This window comes from Ahaetulla prasina, chromosome 4 (assembly GCF_028640845.1).
Source record: "Ahaetulla prasina isolate Xishuangbanna chromosome 4, ASM2864084v1, whole genome shotgun sequence".
Classification (NCBI taxonomy): Eukaryota; Metazoa; Chordata; class Lepidosauria; order Squamata; family Colubridae; genus Ahaetulla; species Ahaetulla prasina.
Genome location: NC_080542.1, coordinates 130,427,345 through 130,453,813, shown reverse-complemented (window position 1 = coordinate 130,453,813; position 26,469 = coordinate 130,427,345). Strand labels below are relative to the sequence as shown.

Here is a 26,469-nt window from a genome sequence, read left to right as displayed (position 1 = left end):
GCACACAGATTTGTTAATAACTAGCTACAAATTCCTGTGGTTCAGTATGGTTCAGTATCAGTCCATATCTTGGAATATGGAATCTATTGAATTTTTGATGGGCTATAATTCAGTTGTTGAAATTCTGGTAAATCCTTCCCTTTCTTCTTAATAAATCTTGCAAAAGTGATACTGTGAGCATCATATTTTGGAGAATTGCTTGTAGTTCAAGTAGATAGCAAAGATTCTAACTTTGTTATTTGTGGGCCAGGAAGTAGAATATGCTATCTGCTGAAAATAATCTCTGATTTACCATTCAGAAAAATAAATGTCAATAATATATTTAGTTTGTTTATCATATTAAAATTGGAATATATGACCTTACTAGGAGAGGAAATAATGACAAAAATAATAATGTGTTACTTGGAAGCTGTTTCTAGATAGGATTGCCTTAGGCTAGCAGTTAACATTTTTCAGTTGATACTGTAAAAGATCAAAACTACTTATGCAGTATTAATTTAGGCCAAAAAACAAATTGGCATTTTAGAAGCATTCAATTTACATCATAATTATCTCCATTTGCTTGGTCCATTATCAGTGATTTCAAGCAATTAAGGGTTCCCATCTTAAAAGTTTTTAGTTAGCTCTTTGAAATTCAAGTTGCCAAAGTCTGCATTTTCTCACACTTTGAGTTGCATCACTGTTTGGGATATCTTAAAATTTTTTGTATTAAGTTTTATTTTACTTATATTCATATGTATGTTGTTTAATTGTTCTAACCCAGGATTGATGTTCATTCATTCAGTTTAGTGATTCCTCTAGTCTGTGTGCAGTGTTTTGGAAAGCATTCCGTTTGAAAAGGTCTCATATTTAAAGAGCTGTCCAATTCAAGTCTTTTTCAATTCTGAGGAAGCTTAACCAAGGGAGTGTGGGAAACAGGTCCTTAAATTTTTCATTAACAATTAGCACATGGATTACATACTGAAAAGTCTCACATTAGAGAGTTATCTGATTTATCTACATAATACCACCATTCTTCAATTTAGGGCTCACTAAATCATTTATTCACAGTTTTCCATAAGTTGTTGAATATATTTTGCTGTATTATTTAACACTAAAAAGAAGTATTCACAAATCTAAAATTAGTTTTTGGAAGTTGTATACAATTTTTGGCCTTTTGTGTATTTCATTATTATTATTATTATTATTTGTGGTTGTGTTTCAAAACCAAGTAGTTTTCCCATTCACCCGAGGTTCCAAAATGAATAGTTTGGTCAAACTTGGTGTGTCTTGAGAACTGAGTTATCTTAAGTTTGTTGAAGGTTTCGACTAATGTTTCTCTAGTTTTCCTACACAAAAATGCAAATATTGGTCTCCATCTCCATCTTTATTTTTCTGAGTTTGATTTTATGAGAGAAGGTAAACCATGGTTGTGGAGATCTGTGAGGAATGAGGATATTATGGTAATATGATATTTTATAAGGTTGCAGGAAGACCTAAAATGTGAGAAGACTGCATATGGCAGACATTCCTACTAACAGGAAACCCCTTACATTTAGGTTGTATTCAGCTCTATTATAGTGAGTTCCAAAGGGAAACTTGGCAATTGGTTTTCTACTGAACTGGTTGAAAATTAGTTCAGCTGCTGAACTGTGATCATGTGAGATCACAGGCAATCCTTGACTTATGGCCACATTTGGAACCAGAATTTCCATTGCTAAGCAAGGTGGTTCTTCACCTTCACCAAACTTTTTTTTTTGGCACAGTTGTTAAGTGAATCACTGCAGTTGTTAAGTGAAACATGTGGTTAAGCAAATCTGGCTTCTCTCATTAATTTGTTAGAAGCTGGTCAGGTTGGTTGCAAATGGTGATCACGTGACTCCAGGATGCTGCAACCCTTTTAAATACATGCTGGTTGCCAAGTGCCTGAATTTTAATCACTTAATTGTTGGTGAGGTTGCTTAACATTTGTTAAGTATGGGGGTCTGTTGTAAATCATTTTTTTTTAGTGCCCTTGTACTTTGAATGGATTGTTGTATGTTGAGGACTACCTGCATTGCCCAAATGCAGTGAGAAGGCAGTATTCCTTTATTCCTTTCCCCAACATGTATGGCTTGGAATACTCATAGGGAACTTTAGAAGAGTTGCACAACCGTCATGGATTCATCATGAGCTGCAGTGGCGCAGCGGTTAGAGTGCAGTACTGCAGGCTACTTCTTCTGATCACCAGCTGCCAGCAGTTTGGCAGATCAAATCTCAGGCTCAAGGTTGACTCAGCCTTTCACCCTTCTGAGATAGGTAAAATGAGGACCCGAATTGTTGGGGGCAATATGTTGACTCGTATATATTGTTAGAGCTGTAAAGCACTGTGAATCAGTATACAAGTCTAAGTGCTATTGCTATTTTTGAAAGTGTATAGGAATGCAGTGATGGCACCTTCCTGATATTAATTAAAACAAGCATGTTTATTTCCAAGACCTGCAGCTGTAACCAGGCTTCCTGCTGTCCTAAGTAAACTCCAAAGTGTGGCCCAGCTACATAAGGTCTTATTACTTTCTAGAAAACACCTTTCATCCCCCTTTCAACCTGAATTCTACAAAGCTCTTGAGGGAGAAATATAATTGCCATTCATCTTCTGACATATTCTGCCTCTTCTTACTTTTCTGCCACAGAAGCACCTGCTCAACACTGTTAAACTAGTTACTAAGTCTACATTTCTATTAATCTTCTCATTGTTCCCATCACCCAACTCCTCCCACTTATGAGTGTATGACTATAGCCTTGTTGCTGGTATCCTTAAGATTTATTTCCCCTATGACTATCATTAAGTGTTGTACCTTATGATTCTTGACGAATGTATCTTTTCTTTTATGTACTCCAAGAGCATATATACCAAAATAAATTTCTTGTGTGTCCAGTCACACTTGGCCAATAAAGAATTCTATTCTATTCTATTCTCATTTGCAGCAAGTCCTTTTTTTATAAGGCAAGCCCAAAGAAAAAGTAGGAGTGTTCAGTTTGATTTTTCAGTTGTTTACCTTCATAACAGCCTTGTAACAGGAATATTGGTTTTAAAATAATAATAATAGTAGTAGTAGTAGCAATAACAACAACAACAACAACGAGTGGGAAACAACAACAACAAGGAGTGGGAAACCGCGGTGAAAAATCAGGTTGGAGTTGAAAATCAAGTGCCTGCAAGCAGATGCAAGCAACTTGAAGAATTGGCAGGAGAAAAACCTGAAGAATAGTAAGATCAAGAAACATCTGATAAAAAAATACAGGCTCAGCATAAGAAAAATTGACGAAGCAGCAGATTATAGCAACAGCAAGAAAAATCGAAAGATACGAAGCCAGAGTCATCCAGTATGAACAAAATCAATTGTTCCAATCAGACCAAAGTCGATTCTATCAGAGTCTGAACCAGATAGGGGATACAAAAATTGAAAAACCTGAGAAACGGAAACTACCCAGTTTGGAAAGACCTATGGGAGACTGAGAAAGGTTATAACAAAAATGCTGGGTAGATCAGAGACTTTGAGACGAAATTCTCCAAGAACACAATGGACCAACTGAAAATAACTACTGAAATGATAAGCAACAGAGTGAAGAAAATCAAGAACTGGACATCGCCTGGCAAATGTCAGTTGCATAGCTTTTGGCTCAAATACCTGACCAGCCTACAGGGAAAAATGGCCGAACAATTCAATGAGATGCTGCAGACAGGAAACATCAGTGAATGGTTAACAGCTGGGAAAACATATTTGATACTGAAGGATCCAGCAAAAGGGACAACACCTGCAAATTACAGGCCAATAATGTGTCTACCAACCATGTTCAAGCTGTTGACCGGCATCATAGCTGATAGGATCCAGGACTACCTAGAAGCAAATAACATCTTGCCAGTAGAACAGAAAGGAAACAAACGAGGAAGCAGAGGAACAAAAGATCAGCTCCCGATTGACAAAATGATTCTAGAGAACTGCAAAAGCCGAAAAACAAATCTGCATACAACTTGGATTGACTTCAAGAAAGTATTTGATTCACTACCACACAGTTGGATCATCAAGTGCCTGGATGTCATCAGAATATGCAAGTGCATCGGTAATTTCATTGCAAATATGATGAAGCACTGGAAAACAGAACTGTTTATTGGAAGTGAAAACTACGGACTGGTCAACATCAAAAGAGGGATTTTCCAGGGTTATTCTTTGTCACCTCTGCTGTTCATCATTGCTATGATCCCCCTGTCAACAATTTACAGAAAACTAACCTGGGTTACCAAACTGCTAAAAATTCACAGAAAATCTCTCACCTGCTGTACATGGATGACCTGAAGCTATACGGAAAATCAGAAATTGAAATTCAGTCACTGACCAATACAGTTGACCTAGGACGCTGGCAGCAACCTGTATCAACCATCAGCACCAGTCAATGATATTTGTGATGCATTTTTGAATGTTCAGTTGACTGAGGTTCATGTTTAATGAATAAAGTAAATAACAACAACAACAACAACAATAATAATGTTTTGAATATAAACATCTCAATGGTAATGACAAAAAATGATAAGAAAATTAAAAATAGTCGTTTGACTTTCAAGGTGAGATCTCTGCCACTTTGCAGGCATTCCGTTATAAACAAAGAGTTCTCTAACACTTTAAAGTCTAATGCATTCATTTGGCCTATCTTTTCAAGGACTATGGTACATTTCATCAGCTATGCAAAGCTAACCTCCTGGTAGTTGTAATCTATTTACATAAATTATGTTTGAATTTGGCTCATGAGTCAAGACATTGGTCCAAATGGTCCATTAAGCCCTCATATTCCTTTAAAGGACAGCTTTCCAAAATGTTGCAAGCATTCCTGTGAAAGAGGGATTAGTCAGAATCCTTGTGATGTAGTACAAGTGTTTTCAGATTTTCAGCACTAAAAGTCAATAGGGGAGATTAAGCTACAATACAGTAGTAAATATAACTTTAGGTGATAATGAAAACTGTAGATTTTGCCCTTGTTAAATAGTATGAGAGGTCACAGCAAGTGGTAGCATTTAAGTTGACTTCTGGCTGTCTGATCGTGAAATAAACAAAATAGGAACAGAATTCATTAGGCTGGAAAACTAGCAAGAAATCCCAGCACTTCGGTTAAAATAGGAAATTGAAGAAACATCCTGAAAGAAGGCAGTGGCAAAATACATCTGTAACCACAGAATAAATAAAGCCAATACATCTACATGGATGTGTCCAAGTAGACAACAGGCTACAAGCTCTACCCAAGGGAGACAATGCCTTTTAATTGTGGGTTAGGAGCAGGGTTGAAATGCTCCAGGTTCGGACCAGATCGTCCGATCCGGTAGCGATCGTGGCAGGTGGTTCGGAGAACTGGTAGCAATCGTTGTGCGAGGCTCTGCCCACCCGCCTGGCTGTCATTACTTTCTGGTTTTAACAAGGAAGTAATGGGTTTTGTACCCTCTGTGCACGCGCACAAAGGTTTTGCGCGTGCACTTCCGAACCGGTAAGGAAGGTAAGTAGATTTCACCTCTGGTTATGAGTCATTTCTTTAATGTCTTCTTGTACCAGAAACCTGATGAACATCCTAAACATTAAGAGTATTTTATAATTACCAAAGTACTTCCTCCATTGCCTTCAACCCCCAAACTGGACGTGTGTATGATTCCTATCTTCTCTTTGCGTGCCAAAATCTTTTGAATCTAAGCATAAAGATAAATCTTATTTTGAAGTTGGAAAGGATTCCTCACATGTGATCCCTCCCAATTTCAAAAGAAGATTTATGATCCTGATAAATATTTGTTGAGTTGTTATTTGGGGAGCTATGTACTTTATTTATCTTCAGAGGGAACTTTAATATAAATGAGATGACAGGTCTACAGCTGATACTTGCTGATAATCGACCTAAAGTAATGATAACTGGGAGCACCAGTGAAGTATGGAACTGAGATGCAATATAAAATATTGGTTTCAAAGGATATGATCACCTTCAGCTATTAGAAAATGAAATACAATATGTCAAGAAAGGGAGACAGTAAATTAAAACATACAGTTAAATTATGAATGCATATATCTCTTTCATAATCATATAGGAAGTTCTTGACTTATGACTGTATTGGATCCTAGAATTTCCATCATAAGTCATGACAGTCAAAAGTTGAATCATCCATGTGACTAGACCCAATTTTAGGGCCTTTCAATTGCAGTGGCTATGAATGCTGCAGTTGTTAAAGGAACACAGTGGTGGTTAAGCAAATCAGTGTATGGATAGTGTTTTTTTTGCAAAAACTGGCCCAAAAAAGCCAGAAATAGAAAAGGGTACATCATTATCATGTGATCTCAAAATTCTCTGACCAACCATAAAAGTGAATCAAGTGTGTGAAATGGCAGCCATGTGATTGTGTTGTGTGTGCAGCCATTAGAATTCTAGAACTTGGTTGTAACTAGCTTTTGGGGAGTCCATTGCAACTTCAAATGGTAGCTAATCAATCAGTCATTGACCAAGGACTGTATGTATAGTATAGTAGTCTCTTGGTGTAACTGAACCGTGAATCAATGGTTTTAGGCATAGTAGAACTGAGGTCTATTGGTAAGTGTAAATTTGATATATTGTGTGTATTCATTACCTTTGAGTTATCTATGAAGTAATAAAAACATTGAATAAATAAATAGCAATATGGATGTTGTTTTGAGTGCAGACAATGTGTTACTCATTGAAAAGCCAAAGGATTTACAGCAAATGCTGGATAGATTGTGTGAAATGACATACAGTATGGATCTGAAAATTAATGTATCAATGCTCAAGTTATGTGAGAGGGAAAAATGAGGCGAATGATTGCAAATTGTACATGAATGATGAAAAAGCAAGCACATTAATTTACGTACCCTGATAGAATGTTTACTAGAGATGACAAAATGGATGGAAGTGTTTTATTATGTGCTGAGCTCTGTACTAGGTACTTTGAGATCCGTTGCAAGGAATGAATGTTTGTCAAAAGTAATAAAAATGGATGTGCATGAAGGTATATTTCTGCCTGCTGTGTTCTATGAAATAAGAGTTAGGTATGCTGGAGAAACATAATCATAAATGGAATTGGCAAGTAAGAGTGGCAAGGTAAAGAATGAAGAAGTGCTGAATGAATGTGAATTCAATATTCCAGTGAGTGACCAATAAAAAAAATAAGGACTTCATGGTGGCGTGGTCCTATGAGGACAGAATTGCAAAACTGTTCTGTCTCCTTCCCCACTTCAGATCCACGAGCTGGCCTTCAGCCAGTGGATTCACAGCTCTTATCAGTCCTGGCAGAGAAATCGCAGCTGCCTGCCAAAGTTCAAACAAATGACTCACATAGCAAGACTTTCAGCTCTTTTTGAAACAGTTCAGCTAAACTTTTGCTTCCTGTGGAATGAGAGCAGTCCCAAAGCTCCTTATATATCCTGTGGGGTGGGGCTCCTGCCCCACCCTTCCTTTTGATGACGACGTCTCTCTAATCTTGTGAAGCACGGGTCAAGCCAAGCTTGATTATTATTATCAGCTGGGTCTGAAGGTGTACCCTGGGGAAGGGAGGAATCAGGGATGACGGCCTCATTACGTCCTCCGACTGGTCTGATTCTGGCTCCTGGAGCCAAGTCAAAGGAATCGGTACTCCCGAGGTAAGCCTTACTGGCCCTTCCCCCTCACTTTCTGAGTCACTTTCAGGCATGAGGCCAGGTTAGGGGGCTAGAATCACAAAAAAACCAATAAAGGAATGAAAAGGAGGATTGTGAGTGAAGAGGGTTGATACCAGTGATGGGTTGCTCCCGATTCTGCCAGGTTCTATAGAACTGGTAATAAAACCAGAGGGAGGCTCCGCCCACCCACCCTAACATCATCAAGGGGCTTCTGCGCATGTGCAGAAGTGCGTGCAAGCTCGATGGAATGTTGTCCAGATACCCAGGAGGGAAGAAATACATTCCACTATCAAGAGATAGAATATGTTATATGTGCGTTTCATTTCTCATAGAATATGTTTTATGGTGGAAGCAGTCTGCTTTAGTTTGATGAGATTTTTGTCTATTAGTGAGGAACAATAAAAGAAACTGCTCAGAGGAGTCTCAATGTATCTTTTCTGGTTTGGAGCCTGATAGTTATGTAGAAGGAGAATGGCAAGATAGTTGGGATCAGGCAGGGTAGAGCAGATCTTCAACATTACATCAACTGCCCCATTACATCCAGCATAGAAAGCATGTTATGGATACCATTTGCCAGGGACTTACATTTACTTTGTGCCAGGCAGTGGGTTTTCTCTGTGTTGTGGCCCTGGCCCCCGAGCCTGTCTCATGGAGCCGGATAATTCTGAGAATGAGGGGGAGGAGCCGACAAGGCCTCCATCTCCAGGACCCTCCTCTCTGGCTTCGCCCCAGGTTCCAGCTGCAGGCCAGGAGGAGGAGGAGCTGACAAGGCCTCCCTCTCCCAGACCCTCCTCCTCCTCCCTGGCAACGCCCCAAGCTTCAGCTGCTGAGGATCAATCCTGGATCGACCTGAGGTAGCGACGAAGAGATAAGCGTGCGCAGCAGAGGAAGAGGTGTGGCAGGTTCAGAGAGTGCTGAGTCACGGAGCCACACCCCACAGGGGATAAAAGTGGGCGAAGCTGCCATTGGGCTTCGTGACGGACAAAAAGCTACCCAGCATGTGTTGCAGCTCGGTCGCTCGGGAGTTAAAGGCCTTTCTTTTTATTTATTTATTTATTATTTATTTATTTATTTAATCATATTTGTATACCGCCCTATCTCCCGAAGGACTCAGGGCGGTTCACAGGCATATAAAAAATAACATATAAATACAAATTAAGAACACAAGTAAAAAACTTATTCTAACAGCCGAATTATTAAAACTAATATAAATACTAAGACCAATTAAAATCGATATAAATTTAAAATTTAAAAATTTAAAAATCTAGTCCAGTCCTGCGCACATAAATAAGTGTGTTTTAAGCTCCCGACGGAAGGTTCGAAGGTCCGAGAGTTGACGAAGTCCTGGGGGGAGCTCGTTCCAGAGGGCGGAAGCCCCCACAGAGAAGGCCCTTCCCCTGGGTGTCGCCAGACGACACTGCCTAGCTGACGGCACCCTGAGGAGTCCCTCTGTGAGAGCGCACGGTCGGTGAGAGGTATTCGCAGCAGAAGGCAGTCCCGTAAGTAACCCGGCCCTATGCCATGGAGCGCTTTAAAGATGGTCACCAAAACCTTGAAGCGCACCCGGAAGACCACAGGTAGCCAGTGCAGTCTGCGCAGGATAGGTGTCACACGGGAACCACGAGGGGCTCCTTCTATCACCCGCGCAGCCGCATTCTGAACTAACTGCAGTCTCCGGATGCCCTTCAAGGGGAGCCCCATGTAGAGAGCATTGCAGTAATCCAGGCGGGACGTCACGAGGGCGTGAGTGACCGTGCATAGGGCATCCCGGTCTAGAAAGGGGCGCAACTGGCGCACCAGGCGAACCTGGTAAAAAGCTCTCCTGGAGACGGCCGTCAAATGATCTTCAAAGGACAGCTGTTCATCCAGGAGGACGCCCAAGTTGCGCACCCTCTCCATCGGGGCCAGTGACTCGCCCCCAACAGTCAGCCGCGGACTCAGCTGACTGTACCGGGATGCCGGCATCCACAGCCACTCTGTCTTGGAGGGATTGAGCTTGAGCCTGTTTCTCCCCATCCAGACCCGTACGGCTTCCAGACACCGGGACAGCACTTCGATGGCTTCATTGGGATGGCCCGGTGTGGAAAAGTACAGCTGGGTGTCATCAGCGTAAGCTGGTACCTCACACTGAAGCCACTGATGATCTCACCCAGCGGCTTCATATAGATGTTGAACAGAAGGGGCGAGAGAATCGACCCCTGCGGCACCCCACAAGTGAGGCGCCTCGGAGCCGACCTCTGCCCCCCGTCAACACCGTCTGCGACCGATCGGAGAGATAGGAGGAGAACCACCGATAAACGGTGCCTCCCACTCCCAATCCCTCCAACCGGCGCAGCAGGATACCATGGTCGATGGTATCAAAAGCCGCTGAGAGGTCTAATAGGACCAGGGCAGAGGAACAACCCCTATCCCTGGCCCTCCAGAGATCATCCACCACCAAAGCCGTCTCAGTGCTGTAACCGGGCCGGAAACCGGACTGGAACGGGTCTAGATAGACAGTTTCATCCAGGTGTAAGGGAAACTGATATGCCACCATACCCTCTACAACCTTCGCTGTGAAGCGAAGGTTGGAGACCGGACGATAATTACCTAAAACAGTCGGGTCCAGGGAAGGCTTCTTGAGGAGGGGCCTCACCACCGCCTCTTTCAAGGCGGCCGGGAAGACTCCCTCCACCAAGGAAGCGCTCGTAATTGCCTGGAGCCAGCCTCGTGTCACCTCCTGAGTGGCCAGCATCAACCAGGAGGGGCACGGGTCCAGTAAACATGTGGTGGCATTCAACCTACCCAACAACCTGTCCATGTCCTCGGGAGCCACAGGGTCAAACTCATCCCATACAATATCACCAAGACCACCCTCAGACGCCTCCCCTGAGTCACCGCAATTTTGGTCCAGACCGTCCCGAAGCTGAATGATTTTATCGTATAGATAACCGTTAAACTCCTCAGCACGTCCCTGTAACGGGTCATCCCGCTCCCCCTGGTGAAGGAGGGAACGAGTCACCCGAAACAGGGCGGCTGGGCGGTTATCTGCCGACACAATGAGGGAGGAGGCGTAGCAACGCCTCGCTTCCCTCAATGCCACTAGGTAAGTCCTAGTATAGGACTTCACTAGTGTCCGATCAGCCTCAGAACGGCTCGACCTCCAGGAACTCTCTAGGCGTCTTCTCCGGTTTTCTGTAAGCTTGGCAACGGGACTTGGTCCGAGATAAAGACTTCAGAACTTGGCAGGCCTCTGCACGGTTGCTGTCAAATCTTGTGCTTCCTACAGAAGAATCAGGTCTGTGTCAGTAAAAGGACTGTGAAAGTCGTGTTTCTCCGTGAAGTGGGAGGTGGGACAGAACACTCTGCGATGGTGCCCGTCTTGTAGAAGAGGAGGAAGAGGAAGAAGGAGAAGAAAAAGGAGAGGAAGAAGGAGGAAAGAAGAGGAAGAATTATTCAGACTCTACCACTTGAATTCCAAATATGATTCAAAAGGGCTTCCACTCCAAGTATTTATTGTCGTGCTCCCGAGAGCCCACCCTATGAATACATGCCATGGAAGCATTTTATTTTTACACATGAAAATGTCGGTCTTCTGTTGCATTATTATGTAGCTAGGCAACATCCATAATCTTTTCCATCTTTTAAACATAAAATTATCAACGTGTCTCTCAAGTCCTTCTCTCATGAGATCATGTAAAGATTCTGGTCACAGTTACTTGAACATCCTGAAGTCATGAAGGTCAAATTATTCAATGCTACATTAAAAATAATGTCAATACCATACAAACTCTTTCTTGTGTAAGCACTTCCCAAAGTTACTATTAGGGTATAATGATTTTCCCACAACTTATCATTTCAGCTAAAAATAACATTTTTATGAATTGTTATTCCTGAGGAGGATAATAGAAATTTAGTGAGACTCAACTACTTAGAAACATTTGATCCTATTCTTTGTTAGAGCTAGAGGAGTTTTCACTATCTATAACCTAAGCAACTTGTCTAAAACATTTGTTTAAGATAATATACGTAATTAAAAGGAGGACAGAATATTCCTAAAAAAACAAGATAATTCTATAAAGCAGAGAAATCTTGTCCTGACCAATGTTACAGTAGTTTCTAAAGAAAGTAATGGATTTGCCAGAACAATTCTAAATCCCCCCCTTATTCCATTATTCCTTTACAATTTAGGCACCCAGATGAAAGTTCTACTTTGTCATAAAAAGAAAATCTCCAGAAACTTAAATAAGGCCAATAACAAGAGGAAGAATATAGAGAGAGAATCACCACAATGGAACCACAAGATACCAGAAAATTCAAAAATACCAAAGCTGCCTACAATTCTAAATTGAAAACTTTACCTTTGCATGTGATAATTGTAAACACTTAGTTTGAACTCTAAATGGAAAAGAAATTCATCACAGATATCAATGGGAATGAATTATTATGATCTAACAAATTGATCCTGCAAGGTCATAAATGAGCAATGAATGGAAGTCTGAGAGCGTCAGTCACTTTTTCCTGAAAAATGTGTGTGTGCACAAAAATGGAAGATAATATTTGTAGTTCAGGGTTGAAATGTGGGGTCCTTTGACCTTGGTTAATTTTTTGCAGACATTTCATTACCCATCTACGTAACATTATCAGAGCTAGGAGTGTTTCATTACCTAGTAACAAGCATCTTCAAGAAAGCAACCAAGCTCAGAGATTGAGGACCACACAAAAAAAGTGCTTATTTGTGAAAGACATACTCAAAAAAGAGGACAGTCTTGAGAATATTACATACCCACCCTCCCCTCCCTTCAAAAAAGTAGGGATAGTTAGCTTTACAATGCTCCTATTGAAGGATGTTCTCCCCTCCCGCCCTCCTCTTCTTCCTCGTAGAACATTTGTTAAGTGAGTTTTGTCCCATTTTATGACTTTTCTTGGCAAAACTGTTAAGTGAATCATTGCAGTTAATAAGTTAGTAACATGGTTGTTAAATGAATCTGCCTTTCCCATTGATTTTGCTTGTCAAAAGGTGATCACATGACCTTGGGACACTGCAAAAGTATCAGTTGCCAAGCATATGAATTTTGATCTCAAAATCCATAGGGATGCTTCAACAGTCGTGAGTGTGAAAAATGGTTAGTGACTGTAACTTTGAACGGTCACTAAATGAACTGTTAAAAGTTGAAGACTACCTTTATACTGTAAAGGTCTTGGGGAGATTCCTATTTAGCAGACTTTAGACATAGCTTACAAAAGTTTTGTTTTGACATCTTCACAAAATAATGGACAAAATTCTTAGCTGTTTAGTTTGCATCAATTTATGTCATAATATTAAGTCATTGATAGTTTGACATCACTTGTGTCAGTTATGAAATTATGCTAATGATTGGCATGATGTAAAAAGTGTAATTATATAATTATGCAAGTGATGTACATTGATGTAAATAATATACATTCAAATTGAATGAACATTTGGGTATAACTGACATTCTCTCCCCTCCCACTCAAAATGGTCCTTTAAAATAAGTTTTACATTTACATCTTTTCTGCCCAACTAGATTGCTGAAAGTTTTTACAATGTATGCTTTGCCCAGTTAGTTTCTATACTTGGTTTCCTAGGAAACAGTTGTGAGGAATTAGATTTGCTTGGTTGTCAGAGGTATGGCTGAAATTTAAACTGGGGAGAAATACCCATAAAAGAATATTTGCACAAGCCAAAAGCTGACTAGATCAACTTATGAATTTTTGGCATCTCAGTCAAAATAGTGTTAAGAAGGTCACAAAAAGAAAATTGAGTATGTTTGGTGGTATATAGCTCAAGATGGATATGGATGCATTTGAAAATGTAGGATTAAGTTCAGTTTGATTTTTCCCCCCAACTTCAGTTAAAATCAAATGTCAGAAAAGCAAGATGAAGAATCTGAAAGTTCATATCAAATAAGACAGCTGGATATCTGTTCACCTATTAATAAGTTGAATCTTTAAAATATTTTTATAGGCTGATCCCTGTAATATTAACTCTGCTGAAATCACAGGGATGATTTATACAAAATGCTGTTTTGAAGGTTCAGCTGATTGGTATAAATGATTTGTGAATGTTCAACTTACAATAAGATGCATGGAAAAATTACCTAATGATCTGATGGCTGAACAGTTCAGTTGGGAATTTTACTCCTAGAATTCCTATAATATTTAGAAGGCATCAACTGAGGAACATCCTTAACCTAGGGATGGTGATTTAGGCTGTGTCCAAAAATGCTTTTTCAAAAGGCAACCTGACTTTGTTTTTCCTTGAAGATGTTTCACTTCTCATCCAAGAAGCTTCTTCAGTTCTGAGAATTTCAGTTCTGAGAACCTGAAGAACCTGCTTGGATAAGAACTGAAATGTCTTCAAAGAAAAACCAGAAAGTCCAGTTGCTTTTTGAAAAAGCACTTTTGGGACAAACATGACGTGGATAGAGAATTTCCATAGACAGATTTAGGCCTTGTTTTTATTTGCAAAAGAACAGTAGGACATAACATAGTTGCTCATTGTAAAATTCTTTGTACATTAAAGCACTGAAAAATCATTATTATCTATCCTTGGGAAATTATTTCTATTTGATATCATGTTCTGTTACCATGTGAATCTATCCTGTTATAGCTTGAAGCAGGGGTAACAGCTTACTTAGCAAAATATAGTCTTTGGCATGTCCATACAAAGTTTCTTTATGTATTTCAGTATCCATTTGTTCTTGAGTTAATAACACTGAGAATGTTTTCAAAGATACTTAAGCTCCCGGTACATCTTCATTTCATTTCATTTCATTTCATTTTTCTCCTCTGGTTCTTTGACTTAAAAAAACCTTCTACAATGAGTGATTAGATTTCCCATTTTCAGTGCTTATTTAAAATGCACCTTGGCTCCAGAAGGAAATCAATATTTACAGTGCATTAGTGCCACTGAGAATTTGAAGCCTTGTGATTAGAGATCATTGCTGTTTTATCCAATCTTCAAAGGAACCTTAAGCATTAAATATGATCAGGTATCATCCAGGATTTTGTGATACTACATTGTGCCTATAAATGTCCTATTCTAATGTTTTAACTATGTAAAATAATTATATAATTTCTTTTTTAAAAAGGAGTATATTCTGAAATATATAAATTAACTAAAGATTATATCAATTAAGACATTTTTATTCTTATTATTGTGCAATATTTACATAATGCATTTTACACTGAGAGACACTATGGTATAGTTGTTAAGGAATCAGGCTAGAAATAGGGCGCTTATGAATTCTAGTCCCACCTTAAGCACAAAGCCAGCTGGGTGACCTGGAACATGTCGCTTTCTCTCAGCTCTTAGAAGTAAGCAATGGCACACCACTATTGAAATCTTGAGAAGAAAACTTCAGAGACTTGTTCAGGCAGTCACCCAGAGTTAAAACTGATTCAAACAAACAAACAAATAAATTTTAAAAAACTATATAATAGTTCCTGTTTACAGTAGGAATTACAGGTGTAGTTGGGTAAAGGGGGAAGTTTATTAATGATCTGTAAATAAAATTCAATAATACAATCTACTTCTGGTAGAAATTCAATCCTTTTAGCATATGAGCATATCTGGATGTTTAAAAACTTCCTATAAGGAACATTACTGTCAGGTGCAAAGAATCAGAACTATTCGTGTAAATTGCAGCATAAATGATTTATTGAAGCCTATAGACAGCTAACTGTCAGTGCTAAATTGGCTTTAGATAAGTGTCAAAGGAATTCAAGGGGCTGAATTTGGAGGTTGTATACCAGTGCAGGGCCTCTAAACTAATGACACATTCTCCCAGTCAGTGGGAATGCCGGTCAGGTTGGGGTTTCTCTCGTGTCTAGCCAATTTATTTATTTATTTATTTATTTATTCATATTTTTATACCGCCCTATCTCCCTAGGGACTCAGGGCGGTTAGGACCGAGTCTGCTTATTTCTTTTGGCCCCGTCTCTCTTGCCTTCCAGCTTTTCGACTCAGTCTAAGCAGTGGACTGGATGTGTCTACCCCTGCTCAGACCTTCCTTTGATAGATTATCCTGCAAAATTTTAAAATTGTACTACTTTGGAGATAGCTTCTTCGCAAGCAGTTTTTCCCCCCCTGCTTTATAGGAGGATTCGTGCCGGCGAGGAGGGCTTTTGCCCGTAGCCACCGAAGGCCGCTTGTGACGGCGCAGGGCTGACAGCTGTCAGTGCCTGAGGGGAGAAAGGGCAGCATTCCTCCCCAAGCCCATTATCCCTGTTGGGAGGGCAATTGACACTGCATAGGAGCCTTTGCTCAGCAGTTTCAGGTGCGACGTTTATTCCGCGCCAGGCTGAATAGCCTCCCTGCCGCGGCTCAAGCCTTTTATCTACAGCTGACTAGCGCGCCACTGAATTACGTGCTGATCGTGATCGCTGCAAGCCGTCGGCTTAGCGATCAGAGGGGAATTGTTTTCTTGCCCCCCTGAAGCCAGCGAAGGGATTCCTTGGCTGCAAACAATTTTTCCTTGAGCCCTTTATCATCAAGGAATGTGAGTAGCCGGAGGCGGTTGAAATTGGCGGGAAAATATTACCGGCTAGATTCAAAATGGCGGAGGCTGCCTCAGAGGCTAATGATCCCCTCAGGGACACGGAGGTTCGTGAGGCTAGCCCTGGAGAGGGCACTTCTTCTGGCCACAAGAAAAATGCCAAGGCAGTTTCTAATAAGAACAAGCCTAACAAGCCCAGCAAGGCAGAGGAATGCTGCCATAGGGCACTTGAAAAAGTGATTGACAGGGCTCAATTCCTTAAGGATAATGCCCCAAGTAATTATTCTGGGCCATGAACTGTTCCATTAAGGGAGGTTAGCCCACTTGGAGAGGTTTTTCCTCAAACTGTTTCTACTGCTTGGTCTCCAGACTGCTCTATTAGGTCTGACCAGCGCTCTTCCACCAGCATGGATACCCTTTTTCAGTCTGTCTCAGAGCCAGTGATCCAGGGCCAGGCCCCTCCTTCACTTTACCTTTCTCAGAACCCAGTTATTTCGTCTGCTTCAGATGGCCTTTATCAATCAGGCCCAGGCATTTCCCCTGTCTAGACTGTAGGCCAGAACCAAGAATTTCTGATCCCAGAGGCTTTTGGCCACATGATAACTGAGGTAATCAAACAAAGCCTCACCCGGTGTCTTCAACCCAGCAACGCACCAAGCGTTCCATCTTACTCTCATAGACCTGAATGGTCACAGGTCCTCACAGTGCAGGAAGATAGGCCTTATCAGGACCTGGACATGGAAGGCCATGGATCGTGGTCTGAGGAGGAGTCTCACAGGGAGGAGGCTTTGTCGGATGATGAAGATCTTGACCTAGATCAGCCGGCTTTCATCGGTCTCTTTAACCTGAGCATGTTCAAATTGCTCTTACACAAGGCGTTGGTTACTACCAAACTGGGAGCCACTTGACCTCCTTCGGACACATCAACATCCTCGGACCCAACCAATGTCTTCTTCGCAGAACCAGCCTTGGAAACTGAGAAAGTACCCAAGCTATTTGTGGATGTGACATAGAGACAATGGACAGTCCCAGGGTCGGGGCCTGTTCCCAGCAGCCAAGATAAGTGGCTGTATGGTGTCGCCTCAAATTTAGATTTGGCTGTTCAGGTCCCTACCGTGGACGCACCTATTGTGGCATTAACATCTTCAACACCTGTCGCGGGGCCACCAGAGGAGTCCTTGCGATCCGAGGATAAATGGGCCGAGAGGACCCTCGTCAAGAACCACCAAGCAGCCGCCTGGGCAGTGCGAGCAGCTACTTCATCCTCTTTCTTTGACCGCACATCGTTGATTTGGCTCAAACAGCTTCAGGAGCAGATTCTGGCTTCTGACATCAGGTCGCACCAGGACCTGAATAAGATCTGAGCCTCGCTAGAGTATTCATCTGATGCGACTCTTAACGCGGCCTGGTTTGTGGCAAAAGCCATCGGCACCTCGGTTACCTCAAGACGTTTACTATGGCTCCAGCATTGGCAGGCCGACGCTCGTAGCAAGTGGCGACTGGCGGCCTCTTCCTACTCGGGAGACAAATTGTTTGGTGCTCCATTGGAGTCTCTGCTCATCAAGACACGTGATAAGCGCAAAATACTTCCCTCAATGTCTCATTGGGGCGACACCCGCAACCAACCGTACAGCAGGCTCCAGTCCTTTCGGAGTTCGGAATCTTATAATCAACAACAAACTCAACGTTATTTCGGACAGGTCAGTAATTCCCAGCGAAATTTTCAGGGCAGACAGGGAGCTGGGTTCCCCTCCCGTAGACCCTTCAGGGAAGCAAGAGTCGACCTTTCAGAAGGTCCAAGTAATGCAGATTCTATCCCAATAGGGGCCCGCCTTTCCTATTTCTTCCCAATTTGGAATCTTACAACTTCTGATACTTGGGTTAAAACCACCATTAGGGATGGACTTTCTCTTGAGTTCCTCTTCATGCCCCCGATGGTTTTTGTGCGCTGTCCCATTTCTCGACAACCTTCGTCCAGGGTTCTAATTACCTCAGCAATTGACCATCTTATTTCAATTGGAGCAATTGAACCTGTTCCACAAAAGGAATGTGGACTTGGATTCTATTCACGGCTTTTTGTCGTGCCCAAGACCTTGGGGGGATGGAAAGCTATCCTCGATTTAAAGTCATTGAACCGGTACATTAGATACCACCGGTTCAAGTTGTCCACTCTTTCCTCTATTCTGTCCAGCATTAGGCCAGGGGACTTTCTGTCCTCCATAGATTTGTCAGAGGCATACCTCCATACATCCCCAATGTCGTCAATTCTTTCGCTTCTTCTACTTGGGACGCCATTTCCAGTACCGAGCACTTCCATTTGGCCTTTCTTTGGCCCTGAGGGTACTCACGAAAGTCCTGGCGGCCCTAATAGCCTACATTCAATCCTTTCCCATCAGGATACAAGCATATCTTGATGATATCCTCATACAATCCAATACTCCTGACTCAGCCAGACAAGACTTAAAGGCGACTGTCAGGGAACTACAGGCCCACGGATTCTGCATTAATTGGGAGAAGAGCAATCTTCATCCTAGCACTCGAATCCTGCATCTGGGCGCTCAAATAGATTCCACAGAATTGATGGTTTTTCTATCTGAGGAACGTAGAACTAGCCTTGCCTCCTTAGCTTCCCGCTATAGAAGACGTAGACACTCCTCTATCCTACAATTATCCCAACTTTTGGGTAAAATGGTGTCTACGTTTGGCATTGTACCTTGGTCACGTCTTCATTGCAGGCTCCTGCAATGGTTTTTGCTGCCACACCAACATCGTCATCGTAGCTCAGACCACAGGCAAGTTGTCTTGCCGCAGGAAGTCAGGGATTCCCTAGAGTGGTGGAGTTCAGATGCTCTGAACAAGGGCAGCAGTTTCAGGGAATCTTCAAGAATAACGATAACCACAGATGCCAGCTTGACAGGTTGGGGCGCCCATCTCGGTCAGTACATGTCTCAAGGTCGTTGGATTTGGATGTTGTATATCAGTGCAGGGCCTCTAAACCCATGACACATTTTACTCCACTTTCCAACTCTGCTTGATCTTGTCCTACAATCACAAAAGGATTTTCAAGAGAAGAATTGATTCCTAGAGGTTCCCAAAATAATTTTTACAAACATGTCTTCCTATCCTCAACGTGCTCTTTAGGGTAGTCCTGTAATTCCAAACATAGCATTAGCTTTAGCCACCTGCCACATGTATTTTCCAAAAATTTCTACTTCTTTAATTCCAGATGCACTCTTGTAAAAATGCTGTTGGAACGCCGATTCATTCTTTCACAACATATCAGTTTCCTATTCAGTCATTTAATGAAAATTAATGATTTTGATTAAAACTAGATAGGTGTAGCATCAGCAATAAAGAGTTGATGGGACAATATTTTTTATTTATGTAAAATTGTACATGAATACCCTCTGTGTACATGTATACCCTCTTTCAAATTTATTGTACTTCTGGATTTAAACAAATGTCCTATTATTAATATTCCCTTTTTAAAAAATGCTGTAGTACATTTAGGCATTCTAATCGGTTTTTTTGGTCACAAAATTGTCTATGCTACTTGCATTTGAAGATAGATTTAGCCTCAAGGAGGAATATAAACTGGTGTAAGCTGAAAAGATGTTTCCTTGCAGACATTTCATTGCCCAAGTGTGTAACATCATCGATGCTGGAGGAGAGTGGAGTTTGCTATAAATTTATATGCAAGTAGTTTGCTCTGGCTCACCAATGACCCTCTGCCCCACTCCCTTCTGGCACTGGTGATGTTATCTAGTTGCATGGTGAAGTGTCTTCAGGAAGGCAATCAAGCTCAGAGAGCACCAAGGACCTCAAAGAAGGAGCACTTGAACAGTTTGAAATCTGGCCTCCAAAAGTTGTGGGTCCTCCAACCTTGGAGGTTTTTAAGAAGAGATTAGACAATCATTGTCTGAAATGGTATAGGGTCTCCTCCTTGAGCAGGGGTTAAACTGGAAGACCTCTAGTGTCCCTTCCAACTCTGTTTTTATTTGATTTTATGTTATTCTGTTACTTAGAGAGCAGCAAAGCAGTGTTTGTTTCATTATACTTAACATCTGTTCTTGAGGAATTCCAAATGAGAGTTTGGGAATCATTAACTAATCAATGAACGTATTATTACAGGCTTCATTACTTCTGATTTCTTTTTACGTTACAATTTTGGGGTCATTTTTTAGGCAGCTAGATGTCCAGCAAAAAAATATGCACAGTTACTTATTCAAATCTGGATTAGGATTTTTAAAAATTGCTTTTATTGCTCTATTTTTGATGGCTAATTGAACTGGGAAATAGGATGGAGAACTCTGATCAAGAAGTTTATACTTTATATGTCCCACTATTGGATTCTAAATCTTCCATAATTCTACACATAAACAAACCTGCATATGTGCAGAAGTAATTTTTTAATAATTATCAGAGAAAAAAATGTAAATTGGATGCCACAACATAAAGGAAATGCCAATTTAGTATACCATTATGGAAGGAGCAAAAACAGATTGGAAATTATGAATAAAACAACTGATATTATTACATTTTAATGTAAAATATAGTGTGGTCATATGTATAACATTATGTACGTTTCTGATAATTTGAAAAGAATGTGTGGAGCCAAAACCAAACACACAAACACACACATCCAACTCTCCAAGATATTCCATTGTATGTTCCTGCTTTTGTCTAAAAATGGTTTGGGTTTTTTAATGATTAGAAATAACGATTTTTTAAAAGGCAAATAATATTGGTTAAATGATGGTTATCTGGGGAAATAAATGACAGCACATTAAGCATTCACAAAAATATGCATTCTTTCACACAGTGCACAACAATATTTGCACAGCTTGTGTAGCTTTATAAAAGAATTAGAAAATAACTTTTCTGAGCACATTCCCACATTTGGGACAATTAATGGTCTGAAAGCCTCTTATGGCTCATTAACACTTTTTTATGGACCTTGAATACTAAAATAATAATAATCAAATAAAAATTACCTCCCAGTTTTCAAAAACTCTACTTTGGTTTTGGAGCATTGCCTGTATTCAAATGTTCGGTTATATTAGTTGATGGAAGCATGCATCAAAGAACACATACTTATGGTCTTGGCTTGAACATAATAATAAAACTGATTAAAATGTTTAAAAATCTCATAAATTGCATGCACATAAATTGTATGCTATTAGGTAAGAATAATATACATATACACAAATTATTTTTATTCCATTTTTATGTCCCAAAGGTGCTTTAAAAAAAGGAACTGGATTTTCTTGGTTTATTTTGAAGACGTTTCACTTGTTATCCAAGAATCTTATTCAGTTCTGGATTAAAAGTGAAACATCTTCAAGAAAATCCAAGAAAATCCAGTTGTCTTTTTAAAAGCACCTCTGGGACAACCATGACATCAGAGAATCTCCATAGACATTCCATATTTATATTATATTCTCTGTCATTGCTAAAAACATGTTTCTTGAAAGTGCATTTCCTTTACTGAACATCTTGAAGTGCAATAAAAATATATGGTGTTTAAACAGGGCAGGGAGATAGTGTAATGCAGGAGTGTCAAACTCACGTCATCATGGCAGCATCACCTGACATATTGGGACTATTTCCCCCTATGCTAAACTAGGTGTGGGCATGGCCAACGCATAATGCATCTGGCCCACAGGCCGGGAGTTTGACAGCCCTGATATAAATGCAGATATAAGATATAAACTGTATAGCATCAAATGTCTTGTCTGTCGAAAGTTAGATAAGAATGCAGAACATAAGATCAAATCAAATGCGATACTTAGAGGTTTAAACTAACTTTGAAAAGAGAAGTTTGCAACTCTCTTGAACTTATGTGCATTATGTAAAATTGTGCTTTGTATGAATGTCTCACAGCTCCAGCCCCATTTTTGCAACTTATATAAGTTTTTTTAAAAAAAGAAAGAAACCATGCTGCCAAGATTTAGTGACTCACAATATTTTTGAAATGTCCTAATTTTTCCAGGACATAGTTTACTAAGCTCCTGGACTATTTCTAAAAAGTAATCCATCACAAATACTGTAAAAGGAGAAGCACAATAAATAGGCCATGCTTTTGGTTTCCTTCTTAGATGTGGAGGGTAAATCTGTAATCCATGTGAAATAACCTGGTCCAGGAATTGCTGATAAATGGCTAATAATGAAGAATGCTGGTGGTGAAATTCTTGGAGTATCCCAAATTGTTTGCCCATGGAAAATGATTGTTCTGGTGTTTTTGTAAATAGTATTGATAATATTATATTTTTAGGGACAGGAATCATAAGGAAGAGTGTAACATCTAAAGCCAAGTTTATTTAGAGGCTGTGCATAGTATGTTGGAAGCATGCTCTTTGCTATGTGTATATATATCCGTCAGGGTGAATAAGGACTGAGCCAAATCGCTTTGAAACACAAATGGTGTGATACTGTCCTCATTTGTTTTAATGAAAGGGAAAATATTATTCAGAGTCATCCAGGGACTTTAGAGACATCTTGCCAGTGTGTAATCATTTTTGGTTAAAATACCTTCCTTTGACTAACTGTTGCATTTTATAAATGAGTGAGGGAAGATTTGGAACTTCATATTGTTTGTTCAAGGAAGTTGGGTGTTTAAAAAAAGGGAGTACAATCCAACCCAGGGTTGTATATATTCCATGAAAGTTTTGATTCATTGCCCCAAAGCTCCTCAAAAAATTATAATTATATTTACAAGTAGTCCTTGATTCACAACTGCAATGGAGTTTGTAATTTCCATCACAAGTCATGGTGGCTTATGTGACCCACATCATTTTATGATCTTTTTACATGGTGGTTATTAAGTGAACACTGTGATCACTAAAATGTATCAGTGCTTTTGCATGGACAACTTTTGCTGGAAACCATCTGAGAAGACTGGTTTCTGACATAAATCATCTCACAAAATCACCAAAAACTGCAGCTGGCCAAAAAAGTTAGTTGTTTTGCTAAATACCCAAGTGTGTTCATGTGTGTGTGTGTGTGTGCACGCACGTGCACACATCAGAACTAGGGAACTGGGATATAGGGGGAATCTGTTGTAACTTTGAACAGTTGCTATACCAGAATAATTGATATAACAATTGTAAATTAGACTAAATTGATGCAATTGAAAGGGAGAATTATTAAATACTCAAAGTAATATATTAATTGAATTTTTTTTATTGTGCAATCACCCATTGATTGCTTAGATCAGGTGGGTCAAACTCAAGTTGTCATAGTTGTGCCACGTGACGTATTAGGACTTTCCTCCCCTTTGTTAAACCGGGCATGGACTTGGCCAGCACTTGATGTAGCCAGCCTGCGGGCTGTGAGTTTGACAGTCTTGGGTTAGATCCTATCAGTTGGGATTTCTGGCCTTTGAGCAACGTATTCTTTCACTGATTATATTAGGTAACTAATTGGGTTTTTTTTGTATCCTGCAGGTTGGATATTATAGCCATTTGGCTTCCAAATAAGAACAGTGTGAGTCTCTTACTTTGTTGGAAAAGTCTTGTCTCATAGTTTATTTTTGTTTTTAATCTCCTCAGATATGCCGCTTCATGTACGGCGCAGCAGTGACCCAGCATTAGTAGGCCTCTCCTTATCAGTCAGCGATACCAATTTTACTTCAGAAGAGCCTTCACGAAAAAATCCTACAAGATGGTCCACAACAGCAGGCTTTCTGAAGCAGAATCCTTCTGGTGGCCCAAGAAGTCACGAACGGAAGGTATTACATTTTTTCCCCCTGCTAGAAAGATGACATTCTTGAATGTTTCAGCATGGTTGCTTCATTTGGGAACCTCATGCTTTAACTTACACTGAACTGTCAGCTTTAAATTGGCTTGCTTATCTTCTCATACTGCTCTAATCGCCAAACTGCTAATCTTTTTATACTGTTCTAATCGCCAAATTGCATCACGGAGAAGCTCAGGGATTGGGTTATTTGAGGCTTGATTCAACAGTTGACAGACAAGCTCTCATCAATTCTTGATTTGCTTCATGGCATGCTAGGTTGAAAATAGACCAGTAGACAATCTCCTATCTGGTTAACAGAAGTCTTTATAAATTGCACCGAGATTTCTTCGTTCTTTAGATGTGACAGTAATTGATTGGAGTTTTTGCTCAATTACTTTGGCACATAAAGTGTGTGTGTGTGTGTGTGTGTGTGTGTGTGTGTGTGTGAGAGAGAGAGAGAGAGAGAGAGAGAGAGAGAGAGAGAGAGAGAGAGGGAGGGAGGGGGAAAGAGAGAGAGAGAATCTGTGTCAAACTTTGATCAATGACTGTCACATTTAAAGAACTGTATCTATCTATCTGTCTGTCTGTCTGTCTGTCTGTCTGTCTGTCTGTCTGTCTGTCTGTCTGTCTGTCTGTCTGTCTGTCTATCTATCTATCTATCTATCTATCTATCTATCTATCTATCTATCTATCTATCTATCATTGTCTGTCTGTCTATCTATATATCGTTGTCTGTCTGTCTGTCTGTCTGTCTGTCTGTCTGTCTGTCTGTCTGTCTGTCTGTCTGTCTGTCTGTCTGTCTGTCTGTCTGTCTGTCTATCTATCTATCTATCTATCTATCTATCTATCTATCTATCTATCTACCTACCTACCTACCTACCTACCTACCTACCTACCTACCTACCTACCTATCTATCTATCTATCTATCTATCTATCTATATCAGATTGCCTCTCTGAGTTGTTTACCTAATGGTCACATTATTGAATCTTTTTTTTTTTTTTAAATCCTTTTTTAAAATTAAAGTGAATATGCTATATTAATTTGGAGAAGGCCTGATGTAGCTAACTGTTTTGTATTTCGCCTTATGTAATTTTAGATCATGGTTATGTTCATCATCATCATCATCATAGTTTGTACAAGTATATATTTTCACATGTAGGACTATTTATGTATAAAATTTCCCCACTCTCTGTTTCATTACACACATGCAGTTTACTTTCTTTTACAAGAAAAGCGAAATCCACGCTTGGTACCCTCCAGTGAATATACGAGTTCTTCTTAGGTTATTTTGCTAAAATATATGGGCTTGCTTGCTTTCACAGTAATTCTGGATTTTTCCTAGTCTAGCAAGATTGTATCATTTAACTGCAGAAGTCCTTCTGCACCTTTCGCTAGGGAACAATGAACAGATAAATATAATAAGGTTACTAATTTAATAGCATCATTTAAATTTCTAAGAAATACGGATACCCAGTGAGTGGTATTATTTCCATCCACCCATCATAATTTTTCTGGGTTCGGTATCTCCAGATAAACAATGATATTGGTAACTAAAGAGAACAGCGTGAAGCATTTTTTCCTGTATACTTTATTCTTAAATGGGAGACATCAAAGACATTTCCCCCCATTTTTGTTTAGTCCCTCTGCAATTTCTTCCTTGACCTAATTCTATCTGTAAAAGTATTTTTCTTTAGCAACGCGATATCATTTCAATTTCAAAACACAGTTATAGGAACCTAGGCAAAACAAAGACTGCAAGTTAATTGGTTAATTAATGAAATTTTAATACACATGCTGACACTGCATCTAAAAATAATGAAAGAAAGTGAATTCACACATGCACAAATATCCCTAAGTAGATTGAGGTTCAATATCACATGTAGCAATATGTATCTTATTTACACTGACAGATGAGTGGATTGGGTTGTTGAAGAGATAGAGGAAAGCATTTTTTAAAAATTTAGAATCCTTATTTTTCTCTTTTATTCTCTATCTACCCATATCATTTCTTTTGTAATACATGCTTTTGTTCCTTTGGTTCTTTTGGGGGTCTTTTCAGTCCACAGACAAAAAGCTTTAATACCCACATTATTTTATTATTATTATTATTATTTATTCAATTTTTATACCGCCCTTCTCCCGAAGGACTCAGGGCGGTGTACAGCCAAAGTAAAACAAACAGTGCAATATACAATTAAAAACGAATTTAAAAACTTATTGCATAATTGGCCTAAAAATTTAAAATATATTAAACTAAAACCCATTAAAATTCATGATAAAAATTTAAAAAAACAATAAAATTTAAGCCAGCCCCGCGCGAATAAATAAGTGTGTTTTCAGTTTGCGGCGGAAGGTCCGAAGGTCAGGTATTTGGCGTAAACCCGGGGGAAGTTCGTTCCAGAGGGTAGGGGCCCCCACAGAGAAGGCTCTTCCCCTGGGGGCCGCCAGCCCGCACTGTTTGGCGGACGGCACCCTGAGAAGTCCCTCTCTGTGAGAGCGTACGGGTCGGTGGGAGGCATGAGGTAACAGCAGGCGGTCCCGTAAGTACCCAGGCCCTAAGCCATGGAGCGC

The 26,469-nt window shown here is 40.2% G+C and overlaps 1 protein-coding gene across 11 annotated transcripts in view; it reads left to right on the top strand.

The window, feature by feature from the left end:
* Window positions 1-26,469, top strand: part of PARD3 (par-3 family cell polarity regulator) — a 734,935-nt gene that overhangs the window by 315,499 nt on the left and 392,967 nt on the right. For all 11 annotated transcript variants that reach the window (XM_058181713.1, XM_058181712.1, XM_058181707.1 and 8 more), the window contains one exon: window positions 23,710-23,888. In XM_058181713.1, the coding sequence (XP_058037696.1) occupies window positions 23,710-23,888 (179 nt within the window). The remainder of the gene's footprint in view (window positions 1-23,709; window positions 23,889-26,469) is intronic.